This window comes from Patagioenas fasciata, chromosome 1 (assembly GCF_037038585.1).
Source record: "Patagioenas fasciata isolate bPatFas1 chromosome 1, bPatFas1.hap1, whole genome shotgun sequence".
In the NCBI taxonomy this organism is placed as follows: Eukaryota; Metazoa; Chordata; class Aves; order Columbiformes; family Columbidae; genus Patagioenas; species Patagioenas fasciata.
The window spans coordinates 69,413,597-69,439,380 of record NC_092520.1 but is presented as its reverse complement, the minus strand read 5'-3'; the positions used below and the strand labels follow the sequence as shown (position 1 = coordinate 69,439,380).

General features: G+C 41.7%; 1 protein-coding gene across 2 annotated transcripts in view; it reads right to left on the bottom strand.

Annotated features, from left to right (window-relative positions):
- The window catches only part of AFF3 (ALF transcription elongation factor 3), a 333,175-nt gene that overhangs the window by 109,632 nt on the left and 197,759 nt on the right, over window positions 1-25,784 (bottom strand). For both annotated transcript variants that reach the window (XM_065829465.2, XM_071808326.1), the window contains exon 7: window positions 22,133-22,184. In XM_065829465.2, coding sequence (XP_065685537.2) covers window positions 22,133-22,184 — 52 coding nt within the window. The remainder of the gene's footprint in view (window positions 1-22,132; window positions 22,185-25,784) is intronic.

Genomic DNA, 25,784 nt, shown 5'->3' with positions numbered 1-25,784 from the left:
GCTGATGGGCAGATACAGAGAAGCTATTACAGAATATATATGTGGCACTGAGCAGCGGGACAGGAACATATGGGAACTAAACCTCCTCCAAAACCTCCTGAGCTCCAGGTAGTAGAAGTATGGCTGTGAAAGATACACCAGGACCCCCAAAGTTTTCAGCATTTCCTTTTAAATACTTTTCCTAGTCATTTCCTGGAAAGCCACTATATGTATTTTACTCAGTCCCATCTGCAATACTTACAGCTTCATTTAGTTTTAATATAGTTATAAATGGGCTGTAGCGGCCTGCTTCTTTTAATAACTAAGTAAATGAAACCCTGTCTGTAATAATAAATGAACCATCCATCTGGGAGGCCTCCAGTAAAAATTTCAACAGGTATTTATTGCTCCTTTATGTAAACAGTACTCTGGACAATACAAGTGATTATACTCTCTGTCAGCCCTGTCAGGAAGGAGACAGTATAGCTTTGGACGAGGTACACACCGAATTTACAGGTTTATTTGACTAGATGGAGACAAAATGATTAAAACAAGCAAATAAACAGACAAGAACCCAGTTGGCTACTGTGAAAGTCAGCATACCATTTTCTTTAAAGATATGGGCTGTGAGAATAAAATACAGAAAATTGACAAGGTCTATGGTGCAACAGACTCCTCTCAAGCCCAGATGTTTCACAGACACTCCCCTAAACAAAACCAACCCCACCTCTGCAGAAGTGGAAAGTGTTTCACTGTAAAATCAACACTTTTATAGAGACTTTAAAATATATTGTGCCCTTGAAGGTTCTCATGGTACAGAAGAGCAAAGCCTCAGGAGAATCCCTGACTGCAGAGCATGGGGTGGCAAACCGCCCTATCCATCCCTGGGAGTCATCCCTTTCACCCGTGGACACTGCTGCTCACACACTGTAATGGGCAACAGCACGACACTTCTGCAGTAATGAAGTTTTAATTAAAAAAAATCTCATTGCCAAAATCATCTTCATACCACTATCATAGTCCGCTTCCTAATTACATACCATTACATTCCACTATTGTTGAAATAATAAAATACCAGAATCTATTGTCAAATTATTAATCCAGTGTGTGGCAAGAGAAAAAAAAAAAAAAAGAAGAAACAAGGAGAAGGAAAACCTAAAAGCTCATGTATGGTCAGATTGATATGCCATCGCTTGATGCTGAGAAGTGGGCTGTAGAATTCTGTACATTAAATTTGTAGGGGCTGCTGTGATTTTTGTCAAACCGCCAGGCCTCAAATTTCTGCAGGAATGGGCTTAAACCTCTCCCATGAGCAGGTTTCTCAGTGCCTTTCATTTGCAGCCAAGCTAGGCATAGGGAAAAACACTTTTTTTTTTTCCTTATGAGACAGAGTACAAAAGGAAACCAAAGCTCTCGGCCAAAACGCCAGGCAGTATTTTGCCCCATGGGGTGAAATGAATTGCTGTTCATTATGGAGACCTGCACTCTGTGTGCTCAGCTCAGAGAAAGGGGCAGCGCTGCTCCCAAAGGGGCTGCCTCCATCGCCAGGGCGCTTACAACATTTTTACTAAGCTTGGCACACTAACAAACTTATTAGGAGATGCTGCATCAGTGATAGTATTCTCTTTTCTCCTCTCTGCTTTTGTTCTGATCACAAGGTGCTGAAAAGGGAGAAGATAATAAAATAAGAAGGCAATAAAACACTGGCCCAGGTTGCCCAGAGAGGTGGTAGATGCCCCATCCCTGGAGACATTCCAGGCCAGGCTGGATGGGGCTCTGAGCAACCTGATTTAGTTGAAGACGTCCCTGCTCATTGAGGGGGTTGGACTAGATGACCTTTGAAGGTCCCTTCCAACCCAAACCATTCTATGATTCTGTGATTGTAAGATGACCCCAAGAAGGAGAAAGGGGAAAATATAATCTCAGGGGGGCAGATATCTCAGAACTGATGGCACTCTGAACTGGTAGGACACCAAAACATGGCAGGAATTGCCTATTTTTCCTGCGGATGGGCTGAGGGAGGGAAGGGGCTACTCAGGCAGCACCAGGGGCTGCAGAGACAGGGGAGCTGGAGGCAGGCGCTGGCACCTGGGGCCAGCATGTGGCCGTGGACTTCACTGCTGGGGGAGAAAAGCATGTGCAAACTGGGGGAGCCGTGGTCAGATAATTCCTTTGCATCACATGGAGCTGCACTGAAGGGATGGTTGCTTATGTGGGATCTTGTTTAATTCCAATTGTATCTCGCCACTCCGGTTGAGGTGTGCACTCAGGTTGTCCAGACCCTCAGCTGCCCTGGGGTCTGATGGCAGTGAGCATCTCTGGCCTGATTGTTTCACTTTGAGATAACCCTTTCTAGAAGCCGAAATGGGAAATTCCTCTTCCTTAGGAGTAACCTTATTTCTAAGTCGCAACAGCAGAAACAATCAACCAAGGGCAGCTCCTTCAGAGAGGAGAAAGGCTTTACTCCCAACATTCAGATCCTGCCCGTGCTGTGCAGGAATACACCACCTGGACTGCAGTATATATATATTAAAACAAAACAAAACCAAACCAACCCCCCACAACAAACAAACAAAAACCAACAAACCAAACAAACCACAAACAAACAAACAAAACAACAACAACAAACCCCAAACCAAAACCAAAACAAAAAACCCCAAACATGTATTTTTTCTTTAGGAACACTATTTGGACAAAATTCTGAAGTTAGCTCTCAAACAGTAAAACATGCTATATCTCTTTTCTAACGTCTCTTTCTAAATATACACTAGGGAATAACTCGCATAACTCACTCGACACACACTATCTTATGAGTTATAGGTCAGACTTCTATCCACAGTGTGTGTTGCACTTCCCCACATCATTATGAATTTTCCATCCCCCATCATTCATATCATGTCAGAATATCTATTACAAACCCCAGTTTGCAAGAAGGGCTCCTATTTTCCTCTTTCATTTTATCACTGCTCTTAAATTTTCTTCTGGACACCAGCTTGGCATGCTCACAGTACCATGCGGGCAGCTTCTGAGAAAAAGTAATATTCAAAAATCAGATGTCAGGGCCCTAATGTCACTTCCAAAGAAATATCCTTTTTAACTAATAGGAATAGTGTATATAAATGAATTAGACACAATTGTATCCTGATTGCCCAATTTTACCACCCAACTGCTAACTACCACAACCATCATGTAAAAAATAATAATCTGGAAATCTAAATGATGTCCGATAATGCTTTCTGCTGTCCTAAATCTTTGGAAGTGTTGAGTCATCTTGAGAAAAATGTTGACGATCATTTTTTCACAAAGGCTCAAGAGTCGATGAGACTCTAACTAGAGTCTAGGGTGAGGGACTTAGAACTGAAGGGAATTTTCTGACAAATAGTTCAGCCATCAAGAACAATATGAGGACTGGCCAAAAGGCTTGGCAATTGCTAGATTTGAGAAAGGTTTTTCCCTAAATAAATAAAAAAGTTCAATTTCTATGTGAAATTATGAATTTCAATATTTCTGAAACGCTATGCTTTCCTTTTCTTCTTTCAAAAACATTATTTCAAAATATGCTTGTATCTAATGCTGCACTAAGGCCACCCAAGTGCTTTCTGGAGTGATGTAAGCTAAAAGAAACGATTAGTCCTGAATGCATTTTTTTCATTTTGCTGAGAAAATGACCTCAGCTTTTTTTCTTTTTTATTTTAAGTTAACCCATATGATTTTTTATGGCATCAAACAAAATATCAACTACCCGCAGTGAGTAGTTAATTTAATTCAGTTTGCAAAGGACTGAAACTAGCCTTGGTTTGAGTTTCATCTGCATCCACAAAACATACTGGCTTCTTTCATTTTTTTCCCAGTCACTGGCTGTTAACTGAAGCTGTCTGTGAAATACTTTTTTTCTGTTATTAGCTGTCAGACTGCCATCCATAGGAGCAAAATTCTATACCATAGCAGTGTTGTAAGCAAGTATTGGTATAAAGCAACGATGCAGGAAAGGGATTCTCAGATTATTATATGACTGAAATTCAATTATTTTTTTCTTTTTTTTTTTTACAAAATCAGATTGGAATTAAGACCACTCGCTGAAATCTGTTTCATTATACAAATGGTTGGTTGGTTTATATGTTTGGAATTTATGATTATTACATACTCGGTTCCCCAGAACTGAATTCTACATGGCCTCCTACAGGATCTACCTATGGCCTCCACCTTTGAAAAAATGGCATTATCATTTAACTTGTTATTATTTGATGTCAGATCGATGCCAATCAAAACAATCATTATTCTTTCAGAAGTGTTGTTTGGTGTGGAAATAAAATATGCCAGACTTAAAATTGACAGAGCTGTGGGAAACTATCTGTTTGATATTTAAGTAAGAATAAACCCTACAGATAGTAAGGTGTTAAGTTAGTACAACTGCAAATAATTTGTAAGCAAACATTTTGCCTAATATATGCAACATATATTTTGAAAGTCATATATACAATGGATGACACAACTTCTAAAGAATTCAATTTAGTAGTGGCAATGTTAATGGTCAAAAGTGGATCTCTGAAACTAAATATATTGGGTTAGTTTCATCATCAGTGTCAGTCTACTAAAACCGATTTCATCAGCAATTAATTTAGCCCACTATATTACCTTCAAGGTAAATTATTTTTTACTGATAAAATACTTCAGATGTACATGGTTTATCAGGCACATAAATATCTTCAGTGCACTGAAGACAGCAGAGATGGCTGATGAAAATACTGAATAAAATAGGCAAAATGTAGGAGATTGACAATAAAGACCTTTGAAATATGTAAATAACTTCCCAGAAGTTCTACAAACCTTTAAACTATCTCCAGCAGAGTCTTTATTAGTTTTTTTTTTTAATAATTCTGTATTTTCCAGTGTACTACTATCCTCACACTAACATCAGAACAGTTTTTACCATTCCAAAGATGTAGCAAACAGCCCTTACTACATATTTTTTATAAATGTCTCACACTTCAAGCGTGTATGCAATTTATAGCAGTGCCAGGGAAGAATAGGGAGTGAATGAAAGGTCTGTCAGAATTTTCTTATCAATACTTTTTCCAACTTTTCCTTGTAGCTGAATACCGAAGCACAAGGACTTCGCTTCCCTATTACCAGGAACATTAACTAGTATGAAATAGGACTGATCCTATCAAGACAGGCACCAATTTATTAACAGGCTGTATTCTATCACACTATTTTCTGATGAGAGATCTCTGCATGGGTACATTTCCCAACACTGTGTGAGGTCAAAAGTAAACAAACCCTTGATTATTCTCATTCAATGGGAAAGAGAAAACTGAGGCAAAGAGATTTCATCGTTTTTCCAAAACCCCTCTGTCCAATCAGATCCAGAACTGGGGAAGGAAACTCCACATCCCAACTAGGAACCCATTGGCATTGCCTCACACGTACCCGTGACCCAACATCTGAGGACGCTTAGTCTCTACTTCACCTTTGGAGCCTTTGCTAGGAGGAAATTTTAAGTGAAAGAAGGCCAAAGATAAGGCGGGAAGGTGAAGAGATGCTGAAACAGTATGTGCAACAATATCTCTTCTATCAGAGCACAGCAAAGTTACTGGAGCTGAATATGTCAGCTTCTAAGAGTCTGTAATTCTCTTGCAAATACACATTCCTGCCTGAAATGGGGCAAGTAGGTTTTATGTAAAGAACACATTTTTTCATCTGTAAAATGTTACAAATAAAAAATAAAATTGGACTGGACGATTTGAATTTCTTCCAGAAGAAGCCGCAACATTTGACCTATTTTGGCATTTAAAATAAAAAACTTGATTATTTTAAGCTACATGTGAGAGATCATTCATTCCTAACAAGGATTTGTTATATTGCTTGTTTAGAGTACGATTAAATAAACTTTTGTCAAGCTGAGACTGTTAACTCTTGATGTTCTTTACTGCTACACTCATGTAGTTAGTAACTTCTAACAGTCTTTGGTTTGGGCTGTAATTGCTCCTTCCATTTATTCTTGTGAGATCTGAAAATACACTCAGAAGTGCCCTCTAAATATGTGGGTTTTTTGTGAAGTTTCTCCCCCATTCTTGTAAATGTCATGACAATTTGCTGCTGATTACTGTCAGGAAATATTAAAAAATACACATTTCAGCAGATGTATGAAGCAGCAACAGGTAGAGATGCCTTCTGCACCCCTGCTTGGGACCACTGGGGCTGGGAGTGGGATGCCAACCACATCTGGGGTGATGGTGCCCGACTGCCTGCCAGCCTTGGCAGGGCTACGGCTCTGTGACTGGGCAGGCAGGCAGGCACACCCAAAATCAGGCAAAGCCAAGAGTCGTGCTAAGGGGTGTCCTTCATCATACCTAGAAGGGGTGGTGGAAAACTGGCTTGCCTGAGCCCTCTGAGTTGCTCCAGTGGCCCGGTGGCTTGGGGATGAAGGGGAGCAGTGCCCATGGCTTGCAGCAGCTGCCCTGAGTGGGTCTTGGGGTTAATTTGGTTCCTGACACAGCTGAAATACCAAGTACAGAAACTTTTCCACACAGCCCCAGCTCTGAGGCTGATGAAGGGTTAAATGGGCATGAGTGGCAGGTGCCCTTCTCCAGCCACTTGTGGCTTGGGGTCCAACCCTGAGGAGTGCTGGGGAGATTCTCTGGGGTTGGGCAAGGGGCACAGTCACACATGGCCTGAAAAGCAAACGGCAATCACACAGGGAGCTTGGAATCATAGAATCACAGAATGTTAGGGATTGGAAGTGATCTCAGAAGATCATCTAGTCCAATCCCCCTGCCAGAGCAGGAACACCTAGATGAGGTTACACAGGAATGTGTCCAGGCAGGTTTGGAATGTCTCCAGAGGAGACTCCACAACCTCCCTGGGCAGCCTGTTCCAGTGCTCTGACACCCTCATTGTGAAGAAGTTTCTTCTCATACTTAAGTGGAACCTCCTGTGTTCCAGTTTGTACCCATTACCCCTTGTCCTATCGTTAGCTGTCACCAAGAAGAGCCTGGCTCCATCCTCGTGACAGTCACCCATTACATATTTATAAACATTAATGAGGTCACCCCTCAGTCTCCTCTTCTCCAAGTTAAAGAGACCCAGCTTCCTCAGCCTCTCCTCATAAGGGAGATGCTCCACTCCCTTGATCATCTTTAATGCCCTGCCCTGGACTCTCTCCAGCAGTTCCCTGTGCTTCTTGAACTGAGGGGCCCAGAACTGGACACAATACTCCAGATGTGGTCTCACCAGGGCAGAGTAGAGGGGGAGGAGAACCTCTCTCAACCTACTAACCACCCCCTTCTAATACACCCCAGGATGCCATTGGCCTTCTTGGCCACAAGGCCAAAGGTAGAAGACCTGGGTAAAAGCACACGGAAATGAGTGCCTGGCTATTTAACAACAAACATAGATATTTAGGACTGAAACCCAGGCTAAAGCCCCATTTTGAGGATTCAGGCACAACACGCATCTCTTAGGAGTGAGTCTGTCCTGTAGCTTTGCTCTGACACCACTCCTGAGGTGTGAACGCCCTCGAAAATGCAAGGGCAAGAAGAGGCAGCTGAGCAGGGACTGGCGCACCCCGCAGGCTATCACCCCTGCAGGCTGGCAGGGTGACAGCAGCCATGCTGGCACCATGCTGCTCTCTGTCCTCCTAGGACTGTGCTTCATCTGCTGTGCGAAGATCGAAATCCGGCAAAGAGTAAGGAGGAAAGTACTAGGGAGAGCACACTTTGTGTTTTAAATTATTAGCATCTTCAGTGCTCTTCAAAGACAGTGATGCTGCCGTACCGCATTAGCTCCCTGTATAGGTAATGAATGGGAGCCACAAACTGTGATCATTAGAGTCACAACCTCAAAGAGATTTAGGAAGAAAAAAAAAAGAATTATAGGCACTGAAAAATAAATGTATGCAGCCTGGGACATTCAAACGTGTCTTCTTCAGATTGCTGATTAATGTTGCATCAAATCACAGTAAAAATAGCCCCTAAGACTAACTTTCCTATTTGTAAAAAGGTAATAATGATTAGTTTTACCAATGTTTGTAGCAGGCTTTAAGGGTGAGGGGGCGGGGAGTGTGTTCACAAGAAATACTGATGACCAGAGGAGGTCTTTAGTTTGGGGATATTCTGCTGGACTGGCACCACATCTCCTGTGACACTTTCTGCTTAACAAATCATACAGCAAAGAGTGGATTTTCATCTGTGTGAGCTTGAGGCATATTTGAAATTGCTTAAATGAATGTAATTGCAAAGTAATTTTATTCTACTGTTTTATAGCAGTTTCCATGCTATGCCAAAGGCAAGACCAGGGAGCCCTTGAAGGACAGGAGGCTGCTGAGAGGGTTGTGTTTTGTCAGTTATTCTCCACTTTTCTGCACCAGAGGACCCACATCACCTCAGCAAAGCCCCCATCGCACGGGACCACCACCATGAGCCCCACCATCAGGCAGTGAACCCCTAATTTATACCACTGGCACTTGGTCTCAGCACCTGATGAGGTGCTAAGTATAGCAGGTCTGCGTGACATGGCTATAGTCCTAGAGGTAATTTCCTACATCTTATTACCACATAATAATGGCCCCTTAACAACCAGGCTAATCAAGAATTAATGAGGCACTAAAACATTTTAAGGAACAATGAAGGATTTAAAACTTTCTCTTATGTGTTTTATTTAAAAAGCAATTCATTTAACCGTTACTGCCCTTACTTCGGAGTCATGTAAAAAGTCTCGGTACTTATCAAATGTATTAGCTGAAAGGTTTTATTCATTTATCAGTTATTTACTTTTGCACGGCTGCACATAACTGCAGAATCAAAGGAAACCTAAATGGAGCAGAAACAGACTTGGGTCCCGTTTGCCTCCCTCATGTCCGTCTGTCCGTCTGCTCAGGCACTCCCCTGCTATCAGAAGGGAAGCCAGTTCATCTGACGGTGAAGTGCAACACCAAAAGTAGATTTTGTGTTACCTCTGGAAAGATAGGACTGCCTTTTCCTTTTTGGGAAGCGAGTACACACTTTAATGGAGGGACATCCTTCTTGATGGAAGTGTTTGAGAAATTCAGACAGAAATTCAGAGTGAAAAAAAAATAGGGATAACTTATGCTACTAAAGGATTTTATGTCAGTGAGTCAACACTGAATTAAAGCCTGAAAATATGTGAAAAAGATAATCAAAACAAAAACACATTCAAATTTTATTTTTTTGTTTTTAAAGCTTCCTTGTCTGATTTCCTGAGAAAATCCCCAAATAGATCATTCTGTGACAGATAACTGTTATGATTATTAATTCCACTGCTGACATTGAAATTAAACTGATTCCCAACATAATGGATGAGTAAATAGCACATCGGAAATTTTCAAATGCTTCCACATTTCCTATGCAATCAAAAAAAGAACACCCTCATTAAATAATACACTGACAGAAAAGGCAATTTGATTAAATAAAGCTATCTGCCAATCATGCTGAAAGTTATAAAAGGAAAGCATTTTGTAGCTAAGTAAAACTTTTCTCTATATTCTCTCTCTCTTTCGTGATCCTTAAAAAGAGAAGCAATGGGAAACTATGTGCCCCAAAGGAAGATCAGGGCAATATGTGGACACCTGACAAAGGAGTTAAAAGTTACTCTTCATCCCAGTGATTCACCATGAAGCAAAGATGACATGATGGAGGAATCAAGGGACAAAGGAAAAGCAGCAGGCAATGAGGCATACGCACTAATCCAGGAACCCAAGCTGCCGTCGGTATACTCATGCATCCCTTGCTCCATGTATTTCCTTATTTATTTTCTGTTTTTCAGGAGGCACGTTTTGTGGGGTAAAAGTGGAGAAGGGAAGGGCCAGCAGAGGTAAAACACACGGAAAAATAAGGCTGCAGGTGATGAACCTGACAAAACCAGGGATGGGACGGTAGGAGACCACTGGAAGGGCTGCAGCGAGAGAGAAAAGCAGAAGAGGTGGTGGACGGCATGGGCTGGAGAGCAAAGGACAAGACAGGGAAAGAGAAATCAGAAATCATCTCGTGTGTAGGGCTTGAGGTGCCCAAGGATCCCTGGAAAGCGGGCAGGGATGTAGGGCTGCAGATGTGCTCAGCAGGGTTTGTGCTACGGGGCTCCCTCCACACCATCCACAGAGCCCCCACTACCAAAGCAGCACACACATATTCCCCTGCAGCAGCAAATGAGGCCACACATTACCCAGCGGCACTTCAACAACGGTGGGGTTAATTTTTTGTGCTATTTAATTTCACTGACTCTGTGGGCTGAAGAGAGGGCAAGAGTTGTGTAACACAGTGTGATTCCATCTCTAAACATCATCGTGTCTGGTGGCCAAAGACAGGAACGGGGCCTGGCAGCTCACTCTCCTTGGCTTTGGGAGGCAGCAGCTTCTTGGGACATCACATACTTAATTAACTGAGTTAAGGAATTGTGGGATCAGATTCATGCAGTTGCTTCTCTGCTGGAAACCAAGAGTGTCAGCCTGGATTGCTCTGTTCTGGGTGAGTCTTTAAAGGTAATGCAACTCATACGGAAGATGTTCCTTGAAAAGAACCACAGATTTATTTGGATAAAACTCTGAGTGGATGACAAGTGCATGCAAAAAAAAAGAGATTTTGATTTTTCTTAAGTAGAAAAACATAAGAGGCTTGAGCAAGAGGAATTTGTTTTCCAGCTAGGCACCAAGGCTTTCACGTTCTTCAGGTCGCAGTAAGTGAATTCATAGCTCTGCAACATCATTGAGCCAAATGGGATCATGCTAAAGACATACTTGGCCACTTCTGCTTGATAAAAAGAAATCAATTTTAAAAGAAGGGCTGTTGCTATTTATAATCTTTCCATAATGCCTGGGGATGACGGTTAAGTTATCCACCTACTGTGGTCATAAAGAAATACAGGCAAGTTGGGAATAACATCAATATTTTGGGTCCCTCTACCAATCTAACTTTCACAACCCACCTCTTATTGTTTATGTACAATGCATGCCTTTGTATTTATTCAGTCTTCTGTTACTTTACCTCCAATCTTCCCCTTTCTCTCCTTATTCCACTGTCTCCCAGGCTTCAGAGCTGGAAGTTTGGTTCCTGACTCCTGGCTACCCAGCATCAATCACATGAGGCTGCTGTGGGTGCTGCGGGGCTCCTCTCATTAGGACACTTGCTGAGGAGCAGTATCAGCCAACCACTCTTAGACAGCAATGAAACCTATGGGAAGGGCTCAGGGAGAGGTTTCTTTCTCTCAAAAACAAAGCCTGAAAAAATTTAAGCACTTCAGAGGAGGAAAGGCATCCCCTCTCGATTGACTGTGTGTATCCTGCCCTCGGTGCTGAACCACTGGCTGACCGGACCTGCGCTGGGATTACTGAGCTTTGGGATGAGATGTTCAACATGCCAGCGGCAGCTTGATGGATGGGGAGAAGAAGCAGACCATCCTGACAAACTCAGGTTCCTCATTTCTTTTTCCCTTCATCTCCATGTGCAGTCACTCTGCAGCAGGTCACTTTTTTGACATATATAACTCATCCTGCTTTACTGAGACTGCCCACAGTAAAGTACGCAACTCTTGGGGAAACGGTTTTTAACCGAACTGGAGATGGGCAGCATAGCATAAGCACAAGTCCAGGTACCCAGAGGGATTTCTGGTCTTTCAAACAGTAACGCTGAAAGAAGTCCTGCTGGAAAGCATCATGCTTGTCTATAATTATTTGCAAGATCAAAACCTTACTTTGCGGCAGAGGAAAAGCTCAGGGTTTTTTAGAAGTTTGTGGCAAAAGGTTTCGTCCTTTCTTCCACAGAAGTCTACAGAAACTGCTGTTGCTTACAGTGATTGCAAGTATTAAACAGTTTGTGACTCATATTACATTTATTGTATAAGTTATAGGGGAAACGTGGATTTCACATGAGGAGCCACATGAATTTTTGTCGTAAGTCCAGCAGTTAAAAACCGTACGGACAAGAGTGATTAAAATTATTTCTGAGGCTGCATTCTGCAATGTTCTGGGGTTACCAATCAGACCTTTTTCTCACTCTTTGCTGTACTAGGCCTCCTCCTGAACTATGTCAAGGCAGGTGGCACGTCTGGGCTGTCTGCCTCATCTCCCTAGGGAGCCTCAGGACAGAAAGCCCTCTCCATCCCCCTCAAACTTCAGCCATTATAAATGGCACAAAAACTGATAATCGAACAAGTACAAAAGAGTAACTTGTCCATCCTTTGTCTGCATCATGCTATGAAATACTTTTACGCGATTATTTGTGCTGATTTGTCTGCTTTGTTTTGATAGTAGGAAAGCTGATGGTGAATGCACAGGATTTTCACCCACAATCGCACTAAATGATAATACAATTAAATACATAGTAAGTCCTCATGCTTATCAGGAAACAGATCAGTTCTGTTTTAATTTAGTGTACCTGATCTACTGCTCCTCCTGGAGTGTATCTCTGAAGAAATATGTCAAGACATTCCTTCTCTGTACCTACAATTGCTTACAGTTTCTACCATGAAAGGGGCAATCAGCACAAATGAATCCTGACAAAATATCTTACAAAACTAATAAAAATCAGCATGTAGAAATGCCAGCTGTAATTGGACTATTTTGCCATAAAAAGTCTGTGGGCCAATCAAACCGTTTTTTGTGGTTTTTTGGTTTTTGTTTTTTTTTTTTTTTTTTTTTGGAAAAACTTAGCTTTTATCTTTGTAAGTCAGTGGTACAGTTGCCTTGATTTTGGAGTGATCTGTAAGTATAACCCTTTTGAATTTCAGGAACAATATACCTCATCCAAACCTTTGTCCTGATTCATCTCCAGCTTTGATAGCTTCAGTGTGTCACCCTGCTTGCTTGTCAAATCTATCATCAGTTCTAAATTGCCAATAAATATATTCCGCATCTCTTTTGGGAGATGGAGCTTGTCTGCATGCTAAAAGGAGAATAGACTGCACAGAGCTGAGATAGATGCCAAGACATAATATTCTCACTCTTAAAATACCGCAGGTGAAATGATAATGTGGAAATATTCTTACCCTGAGGAAGGCAAACTCCAGTTGTAGCTTAGCAAATCAAAGACTAGAAAACTTGCTTGCAATAACATCCTAGCAAATCCAAAGAGTTATTTTTTTCCTCCAGTTAAAAAATATCCACACTCTGACATTTAATCCAGATCCAGAGAATAAGGCAGAAGAACTTCAATAATCTGTTTAGTTAGGTATGAAAAGTAATTTCTCATGAAACTGTCAGCTTGCTACTATAAAGGCTTAAAAAATCATAGCTATTCATGGCTGAACAGTAGGACTTTTCTACACGAGAAAACTTATCAGCGTTTCAGCATCTTCCTGTATTTTGCATGGCAAATAAAGTTTTCCACCAAGCTTGAAAAGTATCTTTTTTTTCAAGTTGGTCACTCTCTGGGAGAAAAAAGTATTTCTTTAGATTCCCTTAAGTTGGTCTTCATAGTTGTAAAATAAGCTAAAAGCAAAATGAGGGAACTTCTTGTTCAAAACCTCACTTTATTGTAATTAAAAAAAAAAAAAAAACTATGTAGCAACAAAATAGAAAAATAAGGAACTTCAAATTCCAAAATCTTTCCATTCCTGGACGAGCTTTAGTGTTCAAATGTTAATAGGATGCCTGCATTTAAAAAAAATAATAAAAAAAAAGTCTACATAAAAAAACTTGGCCCGTATTCAGGCTCAAGAGTCTGTGAAACAGACTTTTTCCATACTATGACCTCAGTCTTAGGATTTCTCTGTTGCAAAATGTTAGCTATTTTTCTTGGCAGGTGACCAGAACCCTGTATCTCTATTTCTCCACCTCTCACTCTCCTCCTCTCCCCACTCTCCAGGCACACACATCTCTCGTCTTTCCATCACCCAGTGATTCAGCCCCGGGACGAGGGAACCCCCTTTGGCTGATGGGAGATGGTGATGGTGTGGGAAAAAAAATCAGGTTATGAGAGCCTGGAAGTATCAAACACTCCCGATCATCTTCCTCTTCTTTAGGACCCATTTTATTTTGTTTCCCTGCCCAAAATCCCTCAGTGAAGCCAGCAGCCCCCTGCACCCAGCAGTGGTGGTGCCCCCACTGAGCATCAGCCCCGTCAGGTTTCAAGTTGCAGCAGCTTTTGCCCAGGGTAGAGGATTTCCAAAATGTGTTACCCTGGCAACCAGGAATTTTAGCCCAGCAAAAACACCACCGTGCACATCGCGACTCCAACATGCGAGATGCTGAGCTTCCATTTATCATTTTCTTCAGAGAAAAAAATACGGAACAGGGTTGATGGTGCCTGCCTTCCTGGCAGCATTTCCAATGAAATAGACTTCCTCCCAGGTATTCGCATCTCCTGATTTTCCTGGCAACTCCTCTTTAACCACGGTATTCAGAACTAATATATAATACATTCAAAATTCCCAGTTAGTCCTTTACAAATGACAAAGTCCAAGGAAAACAGTGCCTAAGAGAAAAATAATATGTTTTCGGTGTAATACAGGAAAACATTTCCTCAAGTATGATAATATTTAAGCCGATTAAATTGGTCAGCTTTATTCTAAGTGCTGTTAAATGTTACAGAAACATTTTTTACTTCTTATGAAATTAGAAATAACGCCCAGCACTATAGTAATTTTTCCAATGGGACAAAAGCTGCTGTTTTGAAGCAAGGGCATCTCTTTCATTCAGTCACTTTTGCCTTCAGTTTTGAGACAAGGGTGGCATCAAAATGAGAGCAGCTTCCCGTGACTAATTATTTCTCTCTCCATCGTACAGTGTATAGGTAGAGAGTAAAGGTGAAGGTGCTAAACAAGAGGGCCTGGATCAAGAGGACTTTATAAATAAAACTCTGCACTGAGCCCTGCGGTGATAAGGGTGTTTATCTCAAGCTATTTGCTATACCTGGTAAAAGAGAGGGCTAGCATTTAAAAATAGGACAGCAAAGGCCCTATCTCGCCCCATGTAAGTTAATCACAAAACTTCCCCAGACCCCAGTGTTGCTTTTCTTTTATCATTCATCTATCCCCATTCCTGTTAACATCTCAGACAAAGCTTTTTTGGTTTTTCGTCTGACTCGAACTCAACAGAAGCTAAATTTTGTCCCAGGAGAATTACCACTGCAATTAAGATCAGATTTGGCTTCCAGGTATTTTCTTTCTAAACCAAACAAATAAGCCCCATCTCATCTGCTTTTGTGGACATCATGTTTTTAAGATCTTTTTATATGACTTCGTATGTTATTTAAAATTTTTGACCTGTTTCACCTTCAACTGCTACACATCTATAATTTTTACATGGCAAATTAAAAAATCACCAATAATACCAATCCATTCTTCCTCCTTAACTTTGCTAAACGTCAAAGACAGATTCAGTCAAGACCTGTGTGAGAAAATGGAAAATGTCTTCCAAGGAAATGTCTTTATAGCATTTGAAGAAAATAGATTTGTTGGTATCAATTTACAAGTTTGTTGTGAAGTATCAGCAGCATTGTACACTGCAAATAAAAAAAAATCTGTGCTCAGAAAAGGTTAGGAATCGGTAGGCAAAGTTCACAACAGCGTTGTGAAAACACAGCAGTGGGTCTGACACATCCCACAGGTGACATCAGTATGTTTCTTGGAGTGAGAAGTTACAGTGGAATTGTATTTTTTTAATGGTCTATACATTTCATACACAGAGAAATACTCTGTACATGTACTGAGGGTAAATCTTCAGGGGATAGGGCAGAAAAAAGAACTTTTTCATGGGAATTTTAGAGCTGAGGAGTGTGTTTTTAGCTGTTCCTGCTGGACTGGCTGAGCAGAGTGACAGTCTGGCACTGTTAGGGGATAGCTCTTTGAGCCGAGGCTCAAGTAAACAGGTGGAATAGTGCAACGAAGCCAGCCTTCTTCTTCTGCCAGCAACTTGGTTCATGGATAAACATCAGACTTTCACTTCTACAGTTTTCAAGACCTCCATCACTCTGAAAAACACTGCCTTCATTCATCATTTTTTCCTTCTCTTTTTTTTTTTAGCATGGTCTGTAAGACTTCTCTCAGAAACACCACAGACATCCATTAAAAGCCATCGACGTTTTCAGAAACAATACATATTAAAAATTAATGTAAAGAATGTCATTTCATATTGTTTACCACCCCTTGGAAGTTGTATTTTTGGGCAGAGGGGGCCCATCTGTGGCTCACAAGCAAGTTGAAATACCCATGGTGGCCCTCAATATTGCCCACGGAGTCACTAAACGAGGCATCACTACATCACTGGCCAACACGTGTCTGCTGCAGGCTCCTTGCCCTCTAAAATGCCCCAAACTTGAGCTGTGGAAGACTGCTTGGGAAGTTGGCCTGGTACCTTAATCTGAAAGCTAGAAGTGGAATATACCCCAGAAAAATTTGGGCAAACCTGTTCTCAGAACTGAATTCCACAGCTGCATGGATTTTACCCTTTCCATTGTCCTCCAGACTCATCTGTGAGCTATTTTCTAATTCAATTGACTTAAGCTATCACAGTCCTTTTGACAAACAAACAGAACGATACCTAAGATGTACCACTGGAGGGACATTTTTTTTCCTCTGCAGCTTGCATGCTTTACCCCTTCCCTGTTTGCCATCCCTCTCTCCCATTTAGTAAGACAAAGCTAAATCCTTTTAATTGAAGTTGGGTGACTGCTGTCCCAAGAAGCTAAGATTGAAACTGAGAGGGAAGGATGGGAGTGTGGTGATGGGGCAGGGGCTGCTGGTGCTCACCAGGTCTGTGAGTGCCTGGGAGAGGCAGCAGGTCCTGCCCTCCCCTTCTTCCCATCCCTGGCAACCCTCAGGACATTTAACACTTACTACGCAAGTCTGTCTTTAAACGCTTAAACTACCACTCATTTCCTTTACTGTTCTGGGTGAGTAATCCTTAGCCATTTTTACAGAACATTACAATTTTCAACACTTTGTACAAATATAAAGAGATGATGGTCTTCATGGCGGTCTAGTTATTATTTTAGGTGGGGAAAAGCCAAGGCTAAATTTAACTTGCACCAGGCCTTTTGGTGAAGTGAGGTGGGATTAAGGTTCTTCTTCCAACTCGAGTGCTCAGGCAGGTTGCAGTTGTTGCCTGAGAGACTTATGGTCCTGGTTCAAGACCACACATGAGCCAGATGTGAGAAGCCGAGCTCTCCTGGAGCTAAGAGCAGGACAGCGTGTTGGCAGCACTCACTCCAGCTGACCTCCTGCATCTGAAACTGGTTCTCTCTGTTCTCTGGAGGCACCTTGTAATTCCTCTGCCTCAGTCTTCCCATCTGTGGAAGGGGAAACCAGCAGCAGCTTTTGGCTGTTGAGTAACTATCATCTGTGAGTCACTCTGAAGATACAGGGGGCAAGACAGAAGAGAGGAAGAAAAAGCAAGAAACCAACAGGCCATGCTTCTGCCAATACAGATGCAGGCGGCATCAAACAAGAACAACAGTCACATTGCTCTGAGCACCCGTTTCCTATTTCCTTCCTCAAGGAGAATCAGGGTGATGAGACTGATTAGCAGCTGCTGGATGGCCAAGAGACTCTAGCACTAATCTTTGCCAAATGGGCAGCTTGGAAACTGCTGAATTTAGTCCTCTTAATGAAGATCTCCCTGAGAAAACTATTCTCCAAGTGATGCTGGGGACCAGTGCAGGGAGGGAACAGAGCCAACATCTATTTCTGCCTGACAAAAGCAAAGAAGCAAACACACACCCTGAGATCACTGAGATTCTCAGAGAGTATTAGCAAAGGACAAAACTTGCATAACTGCCATAAATTATAAAAGCCTCCCTCAATCTTGGTTAATTCTCTTGTAAAAAGGGAGGGAAAAATCTGGAGCAGCTCAGCATGAAAACAGTTGTGGGAGGGATAATAAAGAGACAGCACCGAGGTATCTAGTTGCTGGCCCTGATATTATTAAGTAAGTGCACTAGAAATGTCGAGGTAAATGCATAGCAGTGAATCACAGTCAGGCATGATTAACCTTGGGTAGTCTGAACTGGAAATCATTTACAAACACAAAGGTACCGAAGAACATCACAACAGACAGTACATCGAAAGTCATCCCAAGAGCAGGAGCCTTGCCGAGTGCTTTGTGTATTTGTGCCAGTTTTGAATTATTGTCACATTTTGCGTGCGAGAGGATGGGAGATCTCAGACCCGTGGGTCAGAGAGGAGTTTCTGTGGCACAACAAGGCCCACCAAAACATGTGCACTGGTTGGAATCACTTTTCCTTGCACAGAAGTTTTATAAAATTAAAAGTTTTAATTGCAACGTTCCACGGTTTACTGAAAGGATCAAATTCTGCCAAGGAAAGACTAAAATCTTGTACCTGAAAATATTAAAGAACAAAAGAGCACGCATTCTTAATGCCTTCCCAGCTCCTTAATGCAGCTGTTCAGACTACGACTGGTAAAACCAATGGGAGAAAGGATTTTAATAAAAATCAGGTGTGCTTAACAAAACGAGTGAAAGTTTTCTGACCACTGAAAATTGAACCTTTTATCAAAAAAACAAAAGAACAAAACAATTCTGGATATTTCTGAACATTCCTAAAAGTCTACAAATGCTCACCAAAGCTGTAAGCAGATGACCCATAAAGAGCTGTATATATTAAGAGTACAGCAACAACAAAACCCTTCAAATCCAGAATTCTCATGGCTTTAAAAGTATTCAGTTACAAGGAACATGAATCAGCTGAGGAAGACTCCAGACAGTTTAACACTTTTGTATTGTTTGCACCTTTTATCACAATTTTTCAGTGCCAGCTCAAGCAATTATTATGTGGTATAGGCCATAGGAATACCGTGCAAAAGGATACAGCTCTGCTCAGACTTCCTCTCTGCTTTTGCATCATTCTCCTACATCTGAGCTATCTCTAGCATAAATCCCTTATTTATCTGACTCATTAGGATGTTGCATCAATTAATGCATATCACCTAAAGCATACCAGTTTCTTAATGTTTAATATTGTTATCAGTGGAGAGCTGTGTCACACCATGTCTATCTGGGGAGTTAATGCATACAGGAAAAAAACCCTATACATAATGCTATTCAGAATGATACATTTACGGTACCCAAACCCTTCCGAACAGATGAGTCCTGCACTCTAAATTTCTATACTCTTGGTGGCTACAGGTAGGATGTTCAGCCCTAGGGCTCCAGGTCACAGGGTCATATATCTGTTTTTTGCAGGCCTGGAGCCCACTGGACAAGGCAGGAGAAACGGCTTGAGGGGAGACTTCATGTAAATGCTCAGTTCACAAGCACCTCACTGCCTGATTCAGGAGGGTAATCAACCTGTCCTTTGAAGCTGCATAAATAATGTTTGGATGGAGGCAGTAAATCTGCACCAAGGATAAATTAACTGCCATTGAGTCATATAAGCTTGGCTTGAGTGTGTGGCTTGTAACATGCCTGAGGAAAATAAAAAAGACATTTGTAAGAAAGAAACATTAATTTGCTCCTCCCTGTCTTTTCTGTTATTTTTATCTAGGCCAACATGACTCGGTTTGTGGGATTTTTTGTTGCTGTTTGTTCCATTTTCACAAGCAAACACTGATTCATGGTGAAACAAATCCACAGTTCCTCCTGGTCAGGCATGAATGTGCCAACTCTCCTAGATCAATGTCCTCTTTTGAGCACCCCTGCCAGGAGATGCCAACCGAACCCCTTCAGCTCTCTCAGGGGAATGACACCTCGCAAGACGGTGCAGGCTTTTTTGCCCACAGGGATCCCTGGCAGCTTTCATGCCCCCTCGCACACTTCTCCCCTTGCACTCCCCCACCATCTCCTGGCTGCAGGCCTGGGCGCTGCCAGGTCTCTTGTCCAGATGCACAAGGGCATGGGCTTCTCCACATCCGCAGGGGAAGAGCACGTCCATTGCTGCAGACAGACCCCAGCACATGTGCTAACGCAACCGTGTGTACGTGTGTGCAGCAAGTCCTTCTGGTTGTGCACCTTCTGCGTGCACTAGCTGAACATCCCCAAAGGAACAGAGAAAGCCTATGTTCACGACTGCCTGAGAAGCAGGGATAAAAGTCTGTCCTAGAAGAAGGTGAAAAAGAGAAGGAACCTGGGGAATGCTGACAGAAGGCAGTAGAAAGAGAACTCGGACATCAGTGTGCACCCACATGAGTTAATTTACTTCACTGTAACACTCAGGTATCCAGCTCTCTATTCAGTAACACAAACATTTTAGTTAACTAATAGCTGATGCTTGTATTGCTCTCCCTTCTTTCCCACTTCCACTGTTAGACCTCTATTTTTCTCTTCCACTGCTCTCAGTTTTGTATCTTTTTCTGAAAATTTGGTGTTTGTGGTTCATTTTCCTCCTGTTTAGCTGTATCCCTCTCATTTTCTTCCTCCTCTTTTGGCACAGCATTTGCTGGTTCCCTTCCTCTCATCATCTTCTGCCTCCTTTGCCACACAAACAATTTCTCTAGCTAGAAGGGCCTCTGCTTCTTGAATGCAGTCATTCATCAGTGGTAACCAGTTGTTTCTACTAAAAATTGCTCTGGGAACCAGTATCTGCTGTGGGGTCGCCTTAGCATATAGTAACAATTTAAAGATAAGCACTATAAGTCTACTATATCTAGCAGACAGCACAGTTTCAGATGGTTGTACTAAGATCTCTTATTAGGAAAGGAACTTTTCAAGCCTAACCGGATTCTAAAGTTTGCTGTATCTAATACAGCACACTGTATAACACAGTACGCAGTCTCAAACCAAAACCATAAACATATCGGGGAGTATGTCTGAATCCAAATTCTGGATTCAGAGACACCCCTATTATGGGTTTAGAGATCTTACATGGTTTTAATCTGATGAAGGAGAAGAAAGGAAAGAACATTACTCATGAATAAAACACTGATTAACTAGAAAAAAAAAACAACCCATCACTTTGGAGGACAGCTTATGTTTTACATATTGCTAAATATCAGCAAAAATAAATGTGTTCATTTCTCCAAAATACCTCCAGATGGCATTAAAACTCTTCTTCTTTTGGTCGTTATTGTGATATTATTTTAAAAAATGATAATTATTGCAATCAGTCTATTAACCATTCCCCAGTAATCATACTATCAGAAGGTATAAGGCTGCTAATGCTTAATTCATTTAATAAGTTTGGCTAAATATGCTCACATATTGTAATTACATTCCACAACACAATCTGCAGGACAAGTCATTTCTTACACCATGTCAAATCTTCTTCTATATTCATTTCCAGAGGATTTTTAATGTGTATTTGCAGCAGAAATCAAAACATCCCACAATAAATCACCATTATTGTACCTCCTTCTGTGACTACTTTTGGACATGTAACAAATGGTGACACCTTGTGAGATTTACATGATATAATGCTCTGAATTTAAATAACATGAAACAGAAAACATAAATTATGCGTAAGATGCACTCTAAAATTCACATGACTGACTGTTACAAGAACTTCCCTCCCTCAAATGAGATTAAAAAGGTGAATGGTTTTGCAGAAATTCATAATGCTCCTGCCCGGTAGATATTAAAAGTATTTACTTATCTAGCTCAGTTTGGGAGACGGATGCTGTTTATTTTTTTTAACTTGCAGCCCATCTGTTTCATAGACTGGTTTATGTTGGCAAAACAATTCAGTCCTTTGTATACTAGAGTTAAAAATGGTAAAAGCTTCTATTGTTGCACTAGAGTAAAGGTGAACACTGATATATTACAAGTGCCTGTTCCTATCTATTTCTCAAATTCTTTTGTTAATTCAAAATCACCACCAAAATAGTGAGAGACCAGAGATAGCTGTAATTGGATTTCAAGTAATTCAGAGGTGAAGCTGCAGACTGCAGTCTTTTAAAATTACATCAGTACATCAAAGGCATATGTGACATGATGTTTTCTAGAAAGAGTGACAAACTCTGGCAGCATTAAGGTAATACTGAAGTCAAGTTGTAAAGGCCAGACTTGCACACCCACAAAATTCATATCTATTTAGCATGATGTGGAGCCATTTCACTTGCAAGGATCTTTGACTTACACGCATGCAAAAGTTCTAGGAATAATTAATGTTTAGTCATTATCTAAAAAGCCATTTCAAGAAAAGCATCAGTGAAAGAGCTTTATTTTAATGAAAATGAACAAAGTCTATTTTGCTCAACAAATCTGATAAAAACACAGCTGCCTTCTCCAACCTTAAACACAAAAGTGACTTACGATGTATGGGTTGCGCTTTTCTCTGGACTCTTTGGCTCTACATCGCTTTTCCCTTTAAAAGAGAAGAAGAAAATGACATCAGAAATGTGTCAATATGGAAACTGCTTAGATGTGACACATCCAACCCTCCATTCATTGCTAACACTGGCCGCTCTTGCCACACATGCAGACTGCTGCCGAGGCAATCACAGGACTGCGGGAGCATTTGCAAGCAGGGGGGCAGCCTTGGCTTGACTTTTCTTGTCACTGCCACGCAGACTCTGGAATTGTCAGGCAAGAAAAACTCCACAAGAAACGCTGTTTAGAGGACACAAGCTTTACCACAGATAGCAGGCTTTGTGGCAATGGAAAGGATTTCTCCAGGCCTGTACAACTCTGCTATTAAGAGTGTACCCCATCCAACACCCACATGCTCCAAACCTTGCTCCAGGAACAGTAATTATTTCATACGCAGCAAAACAGCACCAGGAGAGCCTGTCAGGCAGTGATTAGGACAAAATTCTGCCAATGGATGTTTTGATCCACATTCATTTTGACAGATTGAGGATCTGATCTTCAGCTCCTGTAAGTGGGGTCTGGGGAAGTCCTCTTCACTACGTTGTGTATTTTGGCTTAGGCAGTCAACCCTAGAAGCCAGGTACCCCAATGTCTGACAAGTATCAGAGGCCAAGGGATGTCTCTTCACATTTCCTCACAACTCACATGGGTCCTGGTACAGCATGTGCACTTGTGATGATCCCATTCTTGGGTCCAAAATAATATGCCTGCCCAACACAACTCAGTTACATAGCACAGACACCAGTGAAGCAGGTTGCTAGCTGATGGGGTGGTACAGCTTCTTCTAAGTAAGGCCAAGTCCTTCTCCCTCCTTTCTTCCCCGTACAGAAAAGCAAGGCTGATGTTTGCTGTAATTATTGCACTCTGAGTTACCTGAGAGAGCTGCACCTTGGTGTAAGACTTTTGTTTAGCTCTACGATGGATATACAGGGTATCAGACTCCACCTGAATCACCTTGAATTCTGGACCTAGCAACTGTGCAGCTGCTGCTTCTCTTGTGTGTTGCTGGATGCTAATAGCTGTCTACACAGGAGTTTATGTTGCCTAGCAGACAAGGAGGCACAGAGGTTGAGTGTGACTGGTTTACTGATGGATGTGTTTTTCTCCATTACTTTTTAATGAGCTTCGTTAAACCAAAATGCACCTGTGCCTTCTGAAAAAAAATGTGAGAAGCGCTCACTTTAGTCAGGCTGTTTTGTTGTTGTCTGATTTTCTGCCCAGTGGCTTGGGTTGAGCAGGTTTTGGACCAGCCCCCAACCTATTCCATGCACGTGAGCACTACGCATCATCCATTTGCTGTTGAACAAGTCCTCACCCTCTGTTTCCATACAGTGCTGGGGGTTCTGCAACAGCTGTAAGAGGCACCTCTGGAAGGACTTGCCTTCAGAAGTGGTAGGGTTTTGCTTTCAATGTCGTTCCACTGATGTACAGAAGCAAGCTGCAGGACTTACTCTAGACAGTGACCTACTGGAACCACATGTCTTATAAAAGAGGTTCTGGGTATTGCAAACACTTTGCTGTTGTGCTTTTAGATCTCATCCTCCTCTCTGAAAGGGCTTGTGTCTACCCAGTGTAGATGCCTAAACTTTAGTGAGCAGGATGGGGAAAGCTCTGGATGACTTCAAAAACATCGATGCCTCTCTGTGGACCTTTAGGGAAGTTAAGCACTTACTGTGAGAGAACAGCTAAAAGCACCTAAAATTTAGGCATGAGTTGGGCATCCACACGGGATGGAATACATCCAATCCATAATCTCTATGTCACTTTTCACTTTTAGCAGAGACCTCAGAAAGTATATCCAGATGATCAACTCACTTGGTTAGAAAGTTGTTGCCACAAGATACGTTTGTCAACCTTAGGGTGCCTGGAGCCCTGGAGTTCATCTGCATTATGGCAATTTGGAACAAGAAACCAACAGTAACAGTTGGCATATATTCAAAGATTTTCTATTTGTAACTTAGACTTTTTAAAAGCGATGAATTATTACCACGAACGCTGGTTTGTTTGAGTGTGACAGGGAATATGGATTCCTGAGTGCTTTGCCAGCAGAGTTCACATCAGTTCTACTTTCAGCAATGTATGTTAATGCAGCAACAAGGGAAAGAGCGTAAGTACTGTGAGGAGAGAGAAAAGGGAATTTCTGTGATTTAGCCAAACTGGATATTAATGAATTACCCTACAGTAAGCATTTGCAGCTGCTTTTATGCTAATCGTCACTGAACATGCTTCTGTGCAGAGGGGGAGGATGTAGCCTGTACAGATGGTAGAAACACATCAGTCCGGTCTATCAGAGTAGAAAATCTGGCCATTAATGCTTTATCAGTTCTTACCAACTTTGTCCTCACTTGACTGAATTACAGACATTTTTAAAATGTGTATAGACTAAGCATAGTACAAATATGGTACAGATAAGATTTTTGGATAAGCATACGTAAAAGGGAATTACCTCTCAAAACAACTTGGTTGTTTCACACTCACTCTTGGCCAGACTAAGATTTGTTTTCCATTTCCCATGTAACCTGCCAAGTGCATGCAGGTACCATCGTGGGAGGCTGGCATTTGCCATATTGCTAAATCCTCTCTAGCTCTGGCTTCTTCTTATGTGTAAATTTGTGTCATCCTTTGTTTTTCTTAGTCTTTTTGGAATTGACAACAAATACGCTACCCACTTTGCTATGGGACTGCTGTTGGCACACTTATGTCAGGTTCTAAGCACTGTGTATGTCTCCCGAAACAGGTATGGATGTGTGTGTGTGTCTGTGTGTTGGTATGTGTATGTATATACACGCCTCCAGAGACACACAGTGGAAACAACCATCAGTCCCTTGATCCTCAGCTACAGAGCTGGGAGTTCTTTGCTAGCTTCTACCTCACCTCATACAACTCTCTTCCTAACCTTTTTAGATACAACCAGAGGAGATGTGTCCAGATTTCTTTCATTTCAAAATAAATTTCTAATGAACTTTTGTAGGATTTTGTCATTGAATAGTCGGTGGGGAGGAAAGGATTTTTCTTCTCAGAGCTGGAATTTTGGTGAGTCACTCAACCTAACCAGGCCATGTTTCCCTTTCTGGGTAACAGGAATAAATAATATCCATTGTGGCAGAGCAGTATAACTTCAGCCATTATGGGTTTTTAAATGCTTTGATTTCCTTGAGAGGGAAAGATGAGAGAAATGCAGATGTTATCCATGAGAAAGACATTTGCATCTGGAGTAAAACCACTGCAAATGACAGGCTCAAGAGCCATTCCAAAGAAGACACGGTGCAATGGGAAATAACAGCTAATTGGGACTCTGAAGATGCGCATTTGGATAACACAGTACATAGACCATTAGGTTTCTTTCCCACATAGAGTCATCTGCTAGCATTTCCTCACATCCAATTCCTTTTTCACCCAAATTTCCTTTGACTTCGATGTAAAGAACTGGTAAGGTCTATGTCTCATTCTGTGTCTTACTTGATGTCTTATTCCACCACTTCAACAGAAATCCTCATGGATACAGGTTTCAGAGGTACTAAAATTCCCTCTGCAACATCAGGAAAAGTGTCCGGGTGTCTGACAGCCACCCTAACTTTTGCCGCCAATGAAGAAA